The 9,709-nt window shown below is 38.3% G+C and overlaps 1 protein-coding gene across 2 annotated transcripts; it reads right to left on the bottom strand.

Moving 5' to 3' along the window:
• Nucleotides 1-3,719: 3,719 nt before the first annotated feature.
• On the bottom strand, nt 3,720-7,369 carry LOC148038447 (cytochrome P450 709B1-like). 2 transcript variants are annotated; one of them, XM_087672178.1, is made up of 5 exons: nt 6,873-7,369; nt 5,674-5,903; nt 5,127-5,377; nt 4,640-5,036; nt 3,720-4,390 (listed from the first exon to the last, which is right to left on the bottom strand). In XM_087672178.1, the coding sequence occupies exons 1-5, from the start codon at nt 7,192-7,194 to the stop codon at nt 3,950-3,952; spliced, it is 1,641 nt and encodes a 546-aa protein (XP_087528304.1). In that variant the 5' UTR covers nt 7,195-7,369; the 3' UTR covers nt 3,720-3,949. The 2 variants fall into 2 exon arrangements, with proteins under 2 accessions (XP_087528304.1, XP_087528313.1); XM_087672187.1 differs by having other exon boundaries at nt 5,674-5,900; nt 6,873-7,365.
• Between the last annotated feature and the right edge of the window lie 2,340 nt (nt 7,370-9,709).

The raw sequence follows: 9,709 nt of genomic DNA, 5'->3' as shown, positions 1-9,709 counted from the left end.
TTCTCTCAGGTGCTAAAGTGGTCAAAAACCAAAAACACATGTAACCTCCCTCAGGAGCATAGGACCCCCGCCCGTAGGTGAGTTTTTCCACACTCCCAGAGTGTTAGGGAGCATTGGGTTGGGAACCCCAACATCCTGAACCACCACAGTCCACAACTCGTCTGACTGATTATCTCGATCCGGCCATCCATTGTGATTACGAGGTATGATTGCAACCTCGGTTTGTTGTGGAATAACTGATCCTTCGGGTTGAATGGATTCGGAGGTAACTTCCACTTATGCTTGAGCAATGACTAGTTCCTCACATTGGGGAGCTCTCTGAGCACAACCTCGCTCAATGTATGGGGTATGACTGGAATCTCAGTTTATTGTGGAATAACCGGTCCTTTAGGTTGAATGGAATCGGGGGTAACTTCTGCTTGTGCTTCAACAGCAGCAACTACTTCCTTGCATTGGGAAACTCTTCGAGCATGACCTCGCTCAACATCTCTTGGGAGCCATGGAAAAAGCTTGATGGATTTGAGCAACGCTTTCGTTTAGGTGTGGAGAGAGAGAGAGAGGCTCGGCTGATTGCAGCAAAGCTTCGTCACGTCAACAACAGAGAGAATTCTGCATGGGTTGTTGTTTTGACGTGATGCTCTATCCCTGTTTTTATAGTAATTCGGGGGAGGGGGTAAAGAAATAACACTTGATTTTAGCATTTTCGATGCTATCATTGATTATGTCAGAGATGGGGCTCCTTTTTTGGAACGTACCGTGGAGATAAAGATAAGAATTTACGAATATACATCAAGCACTGCACGTGCATCATTGGGCAGGCATCACTCCAAGGCGGTGACCAAGGCATATACCTTGGCATCTTGGCCTTGGCATACTTGGCAATGGGGTACAAAGGCTTTGTTGGCACCATTGGCTGCTACACGCGAGAAGCTCCCACTAGCTTGTAGAAAAAGCTAGTTCTTTCTGTTGTTCTATACTACATAGTTTTAATAAGCTTATCTTGGGAGGGTTTCCCAAGTCTTCCTTCCTGAACTGGCATATAATACGTCATTAATAATAACAATTATCTTTATAGTTAGAGCTAGTTTTAAAAATGTGCAATCTTTACCATTTTGTTTTCAACATAAATCAAAATTTGGAATCTATACGCACATTTAATAATAACAATTATCTTTATAGTTAGAGCTAGTTTTAAAAATGTGCAATCTTTACCATTTTTTTTTCAACATAAATCAAAATTTGGAATCTATACGCACATTTTTTATTAAAATAAACTAAGTAATGGGGACATTACAAGATAATACCTATAAAATGATTAATACTTAGATCAATGGTTAATTTTAAGCTTTCAATGTGAACATATTAATAATGAATATCTTTAGAGTAATTAATAATCATATTGATTATTAGATTTCTACTAGGTTGGTAAGTTAATTAGTAAATTAGAAGTGGTGATAAATTAATAGCCATAGATTAGTAGGTTTGTTAGTTAAATAGCAGATTAGTATTGGCGATAGATTTATAGTAATAGATTATTAAGTTTCTTAGTAGGTTAGTAGGTTAGCTAGGAGACTTGGTGGACTTAAGTAGTTATAGTTTGATTATTTTTATGTATGGGTATCAAAGTATTTGTTGAAATAAGACAAGGAAGATCTCAAGAGTTATGAGAATGATGCATAAAGGAACTTCTTTCATGATATGCAATGGCTGACCCTTCATTTGTGAGTCTATCAAAAGTGCTCATGATGCATATGGGTTTATTCATAAATGTGAAATTCATATACTTTTGGGCTAGAAGCCTTGGTTTATTTGAAAATTTTATTAATGAGAAATTCATCAAAGATAATCTAGCAAAGAATGATCACCTTTATCATCTTTAGAGCCAAGAGATATCAATCTACTTGAAAGTCACTAATGACTTTTAGATTTGTCATAACGAAAGTTCTTCAAATTATGATAAATTATCTATTAGATATTTTTGCCCATTATAAGTTTCGTATCAAATTAATGGAATTGAAACTAGGCCCACATGTTAGACTTTATCCCAATATTTCATTCGTATTAGTCTACCTAAAGATAACTAGGAGTTGATGATGACACGTTAATCCTAAAGAACTTGAGGAGTTCAAAGGTTTATGTAGCATTATAAATGAACCTTAGAAGGTACTGTAAAGAAGGCTTTGCAATGGCTTGAATGTTGATGGTGAAATCAAGTGAAAGGATAGAGAATTGAGGATTTAACTTGGTGATCAATTGTGAATAGAGATATTGAGGATTTAACCTAGCAGGTGGCAATATCTAGAAAGAAATGATGCTATTCCAAAAATAGGGTAAAAGAGCTTCTATTTTCCTAACCATATATTAGTAGATGCATTGCTTCGTAGTATACCCTTAACTTAGGGGTCATTTGGTCAGATTGAGATAAGGTTACGCTATGTTTTTTGTGGTCATAAATTAGAGGGAGTTAGGTTATCTTGATCTAGAAGTTCCATACTTGGTCATGCGACATAAATAAGTAGATATAACATTGTGTTGTTTTACAAGGATTTTCCAAGGTTTATCACTCATAGATATTGTAGTCCCATCTACCATTTGTCTTTTAAAGGATATTTTTTTTTCTCTAAAAAGATTTTCAAATAGCAACCCAAGTTCCTTCGCTATTTCAGTTTGGCCTCCAACACCAATTGTTCAATAATTATGACTCATATTTCACATTTCTAACACAATCATTAATAATGCCAAGTCTTCTTAGAATCTTCACACGAGAATAACTATAGCTCTCATTTTCCCTTGTCTTTCCCCCATAACTTCTCAATTTTACACCCACAAAGGATCTATACAAAATCAAGGCAAGAGAGATGACTACGATACTTGAGAAGATAAGAGAGAAAGGGCAAGACATATAATAGCTTTGCACAATGCAAAACTTGTATTCTAGACATGGCTCAAAAATATTTGGCATGGTTCAAGTACAATATACGCTATTAGGTACTAGCAATGGCTAGAAAGTGAGGAAGATATGTTAGCAACACCTTATTAGATCCTGATATTTGGTAACAAAGATGCAAGTACTTCTCTAGCTTTAGTCCTAAAGAGAATGGTGGAATTACTTTGGAAATTTAACACATGGCCCACCATCAAACCCTTTGGGAAATGGAAACAAATTGATATGACATGATCAATTTGAGATGGCCTTTCTACTTGTCAAGAAGTAAACTCAACAAAAAGTGATATGAGGTGACATGCTATGATTTACTCTTATGCTCGAGTCGATCCCATTCTTTTGAAGTGTTAATATTTCCTCCTTTTAGTCTCATCTAGCTTCAACCTCATTGCAATATCTAAGCCCCCGAAGAAGGTTTTTACATCTTACTAAGCAAGGGTATTGGCATCTTTCTTTATGACATGAAATGTACACCTTCAAACCAAAATATGACACCAAAAGGTAAACACACTTTTGGTAGCTTTACCATTTGGGGGATGAATTATGAATAAATATTATATGATAATTGAGTTGATTGTCTACACTTCCATTTCAAAATGGAGAAAAGAAACCTGGATGTTTGATTGGCATTGAAAGGAATGTTTGAAAATAAGTTTCTTCATTGCATGCACTTATTCTTAGATAGAATTCATGAAAGAAAAAATAAAAGTAGTGATGTTCATAGAACCAAATCAAATGGATACTTTTGCACAAAATACTAGGTATCACGATCATGTTTGAAAATATTGATTATAGTGGTAAGTGAAACTATCTTATGCAAAGAGCATCCAAGAAATAGATTTTTCTCTAAGGAAAGTGTGACCTAAAGGGTTGATAAGCGTAACAATGTAGGGGTATGATCAAGAGGAAGTTCACTTCTTGCACATTGAGATAGGGTAATGCCCCTCTAAGTTTATTCCATCTTTCTAACAAAACTTTTCAACAATGACTCTTAGTCTAAATGCATTAATGAAGTTTTTCAAGAATGACCTGAACACCATATTTTGGTCTAATTGTAATGGCATATGTTGGGGCGTGCTTGTAATTAGGAGATAAATCAAAGCGAAAATGTTGCAAGATGAGGGATATGATTATCTTTGCCTCCATGAATGCAAAATGTTGACCTATGCATATGCGGGGACCTTGCCCAAAGGGCATGAAAGCATGCGGATGCTTGCAAGCCTTTGCCACCCCATTAACAAACCTTTCTGGCTTGAACTCATCTGCATCTTCTCCCCATATATGCTTGTCCCTATGAATATATAAGGAGGCCACTACAACTGCAACACCATTGCGTATAGTCTTATCTCCCACATTGAATCCTTTCACTTTTGGATGTACTTCGCGACGTCCATACTCTGGCACGGGTGGATACAACCTCAAAGACTCATTGAGCACCATCCCAACCTATGATAGAAATGCCACTTAGTTTCTTTTTCCTTAACTTGGGTGTACATAATGTAGAGACAATATATGTATTTTCATAATAGAGATTTATTGCAAGCACCAATTAAAATAGTACAAAAGTTAAACCTTACTTCTAGGTAATTTGGTATCACATTATGCTAAACTTAATCAAAGGCTCTACCATACTATAACATGTTTTCATAAATGCAATTAAAAATCTCTTTTGTTAAGGCAAACAAAGATACTCACTATTTTCAATTTATTGATTTGATCTGCATTTGGTTCACCCTCCTTGCCGCAAATTTCAAACACTTCCTCTCTTGCCTTTTCTTGCCAATCTTTATTTAGAGAGAGTAGCACCAAAGTCCAAGCCAACAAGTTTGCAGTGGTCTCATGTCCAGCAAAGAAGAAGTTTTTGCATTCATCTATGACTTGTTGGGTTGTGAGATGTGCTTTTATATTTCCATTTTTCACTTCCTCATCTTCTGCAGCTAGCATGAGACCAAGCATATCATTTCCATATGAATCGTTAGCACCACCTTCTTTTTTAATGGATTCACGACGCAATCTCACAATCTCAAGAAGCTCATGGTTTATCGATCTTTCTAACTCCTTACATTTGCGGTTATCATTTGTAGGCAAGAATCTAGGTAAACAAGGTTACACAAAACCATGATCAATTTAAGCACCATGATGGAAAGATAATCCAATGTTGTGCATTGGGATTCTTGCATACCTATAGCCTGGAATGATGTACTTAACTTGAAGCTGAGCCAATAGTTGAAGAAGTTGAACTTGTTTCTCAAAGACACTTCTCCCCTTGAGATAGCTTAAGCCAAAGGACGTGCGTGCTAGAATGTCAGCAGTTGCATCTTTGATATCTTTTGCTATCTCTAGTTCAACAGGGCGACCACCTTGACGAGAGACTTCTTTATTCCACTTATTAACCATTTCCAATCCACTTGTGGTCATATCTGTCACCATTCCCTATCGGTGGGTATGACATAGAGATGGCACATGAACACATCATTAGGCATTTCATGTTTAGCAACTTTCTATGATTTCAAAAGGAGTGTATAGTATGGGACATAATGTGTTATTACCAAAGAATTCCATATCTTTTTATTGCTATAACTACAAGAACCTTTGCAAGCCCATAAATTTTGGGCTTACAATCTACGCAACTTATCTCCAGGTTATCCTAGTTATAGTGAGATGCTACTCAGTTTTATAATGGGATGATGAGATGTGTGCTTATGCAATAGTAACATGAGATTTATTACCTTGAGCTTGTCTACAAAGAATGCCGGTTGAAGGATATGTCGTTGATTATGCCAATCATCACCATCAGCAAGGAGGATGCCCCTACCAAATAATTGATGAAGGTGTTTGGAGGCTATTTCTGTCTTCTGAAAGAGCTTTACATCTTGTGCCATCACTAACTTAACATCATCTGGGTTGTTAAGTAGCAAGGTAGGTTGATTGCCAGCCCAAAATACAAAGCCCTCTCCTGCTATTAAGAATCATAAATGGAAATATCATTTTAATGTAGTTGATGCAAGCCTAAATAGCAATATAGGTAATGAGTCATGGAACGAAGGGAGGCCAAAGACCACACAAATTATGTAAATCATACAATACTCAAGCATAAAACATGAGGGGAAGTAGATATTGACTTCAAAGATTTCAAGTTGAAGCAACACAATCAATAGCCAAAAATTTGGAAGCAATTAATTTTTCTTGATAGCTAAAATCGCCATCTCCTTAATGCTCACACAAATTTCCTATATTATTGTGGATGCAAGGCTAGGGTAGCTTTAAGTGCATTATCCTCCAATGTGGAGGAGCATAAGCTTAAGGGTAGTGTGGGGAAATAATTTATAAGAAGTTGATTTATCCTCACTGTTCAACCTAGGTAGAAGGTGATGGAATTCCACACTAAGTTGATCTACGTCAATTCTTGGGATTGCTAAAGAAGAAGGGTGCATGTAGTGTTTTGAAGCATGGCCTTCGAGAAAGGAAAAGTTGAGAACTTGACAGAGAAGGGAGTTTGGTAGGCTCTTTTCAAAGAGGGCCTGACATTGAAAGAGTCCAATGTCACATTGGAAAAGCAAGCTAGAACTCCATCATAATTGTGGATTTGTGGTTGCTGTAAGAGCAGTGGTTGAAAAAAAGGAAAAAAGTTGAAGGTGGAAACACTTTGATCTCAAGAAATTCATAGGTTATTTTGTCAAAAATCAAGGTAAATCTAAATGTTAAACACTAAAATCCCTTGAATTTTTTTGCAAATTTTGATACCTTCAAACTCGAAATTTAAAGGTGATTTACCAATATTTGAAAGTGGGATACAATATACCTAAATTTTGTTAAAAGCAGTGCAGCATCGTGGCAGGATACACCCTGACGAGCGATGCTAAGAAACAAACGAGCAATAAGAGTAAGAAAACAAGCATGAAATGCAAAAGGAAAGGATGGTTGTTACCTCGTGGGAGGAGGTGGCGGTGGTGGAAAGGGAAGAGGTAAGGGAAGAGGAGGTGGTGGTGGGAAGCGGAGGGGAGGGGGGTGGACTGGGCCTCTCTCTCCAGGCGCTTGAGGCGGGGGATGTCACCTACGACGGGCGTGTGGGGCAGCACGCGGAAGCCCTGCTGGCGGAGGGCCCGCGCCACCAGGGCGGGCCCCACCACATATGCATGCACCATCACTACCACCCAGCCTATCACTGTGGCAGCTACGCTACTGCACACGCACAGCCAAGCCAGCCGATATTGATCGCCACCCTCTAAGTACTGCACGAGTGCCTCCATGGCTGGCTCTCTCTCTCTCTCTCTCTCTCTCTCTCTCAATGAACGACTGCTAGCGCCGACTGCTACCGCTCGCTCTCTCTCTCTCTCTCTCTCTCTCTCTCTCTCTCTCTCTCTCTCTCAATGAACGACTGCTAGCGCTCGCTCTCTCTCTCTCTCTCTCTCTCTCTCTCTCTCTCTCTCTCTCTCTCTCTCTGCATGTCTATGTACGTCTCTCTCCGCGCGCATATATACCCTCCCTTTCTGTCTTCGCCATCGCAATCGAGCTTCCGTGTCCCAACTTCCTAGCATTACATGAGCATGTCATACATGGCGACCCGCCTGCAACCGCTGTCTTCTCCATCGCAATCGACACGGACTCCCTTTCTGTCTTCGCCATCGCAATCGAGCTTCCGTGTCCCAACTTCCTAGCATTACAGGAGCATGTCATACATGGCGACCCGCCTGCAACCGCTGTCTTCTCCATCGCAATCGACACGGACTGATCCCTTTCTGTCTTCGCCATCGCAATCGAGCTTCCGTGTCCCAACTTCCTAGCATTACATGAGCATGTCACGCATGGCGACCCGTCAGCTTCGGTTTCAGGATATAAGTTGTAAACAACATCTTTGATAAGCTCAATCAAGCTTTAACTAATCACAGGCCACTTTCATCATTGACATTTCCACTCGAATGCCTCTCATTATGCACCATCTCACTCGTTTTACTTACAAGACCCCTTCTTTAAGCTTAGTTCATAATATCTGAACTTAAATAAAGTAATGAATGGAAATTATAATGGAGACCAAAGTAAATCCCACATTTTAATAAATGTCTAAATGAAAATAGAGCTTCTAGGCAATTGCATGGCAACTTCATGTATTATATAGCAAGCTTTCACAAGCAACATTGCATTGCAAGTGAAGTCAAGTTGGCATACGAACTTTACTTCGCTTATAATGATCCCTTGTCCAAGCTCAAACCCATGCTTTTAGGTTAATTATTGTGAAACCTCCCTTCACATGACAATAATGTTGTGAGCCACACATGAAGCGTGCTTACCAAAAGCAAGACAGCAGCAGCTCATGTGACATGCCATAGGCATAGTGCAAAGTATGGCCCTCACCAATGGGGTGATACATTTAAATCAATAATTTAAAAATGGGTGTGGTATTATTGAAAGCGCTTTGTGATATCATGGTTTCTAAAGATGCCATGGGTGAATGACAATTAAAGAAAGAAAGTTAAGAATTATTCTAGGATTAGACAATTTCTTAGCATCTCTATCAAATTTCTTCAGCACATGTTGCCACAAACTATGACAACTTCGCCTCACAGGGGGCTCTCATTCAGCAAACATCAATGTGCGCAAATATTGTGAGATGTTACCATGGAGATATGTCCTCATTCTCCATGCTATATAAGATATATACAATACTATATGTACTCAAGGAGGTCCACTTATAAGAAAACATCTATATAATGTTTGTTTAAAGGTTATTAAGAAATACCCTTTCTTTATATGCTATAAGGCCTTAAAATGACCCGTTTTACTTCACTAAATTTATGTATATTTTTCAAATTGTAATTAAAAATCCCATTTTCTAAATGTAATCCTATAAATTTTACTAAATATAATACCCTTTCTTTTGAACTCACGTGGTATCTTACATATTCTATAAGGTGGACCCCCCTCGATATATGTACAATATGTACAACATACATGCATACATATGTGCATGCATACATAGTATGTGCATATATATATACATGTGTGTGTGTGTGTGTGTGTGTGTGTGTGTGTGTGTGTACCTACATATGCACACACACACACACACATACATATATGTATATACACATACACATACATATATATACGTGTATAGTACATACACTATACACACATACACATGTACATATATGCACGTATACTGCATACGCTACACATACACACACATGGGCATGTAGATACAGACATACATACACGAGTGCCCTTGTCTCGTTTCTTAGATATGCATCTACAAATTTTCATAGACTATGCGTCTTTGGCTCTTTCCACCCCCATTCATTTTGTCATTGTTTTGATATTATAAAGTATCTTGGGAAAAAACTCTATTACTATGGCTATTTTATATGCTAAGAAGAAACTTTGTAGAAGCACTACTTATACTTTCTCCTAACAATTGGACATGTCTCTCATCACCAAATCCAAGTTTATTTGCTAATCAAATTGTAGACTACATTGACACACATAGCAATGGACATAAGTCTACACCAAAGAGCTCAACATTGCTTTGTGTGTGTGTGTGTGTGTGTGTGTGTGTGTGTGTGTGTGTGTGTGTGTGTGTGTGTGTGTGTGTGTGTGTGTGTGTGTGTGTGTGTGTGTGTGTGTGTGTGTGTGTGTGTGTGTGTGTGTGTGTGTGTGTGTGTGTGTGTGTGTGTGTGTGTGTGTGTGTGTGTGTGTGTGTGTGTGTGTGTGTGTGTGTGTGGTCTAAACAAGGGATCCCTTCTTTAAGAACCTATCTATAATTTTATGTTA

The sequence above is a fragment of the Lygodium microphyllum genome, chromosome 3 (assembly GCF_053477565.2).
Source record: "Lygodium microphyllum isolate KBCC chromosome 3, Lygodium_microphyllum_v1.1.10, whole genome shotgun sequence".
Lineage (NCBI taxonomy): Eukaryota > Viridiplantae > Streptophyta > Polypodiopsida > Schizaeales > Lygodiaceae > Lygodium > Lygodium microphyllum.
This window is presented reverse-complemented; position numbering and strand designations above follow the sequence as displayed.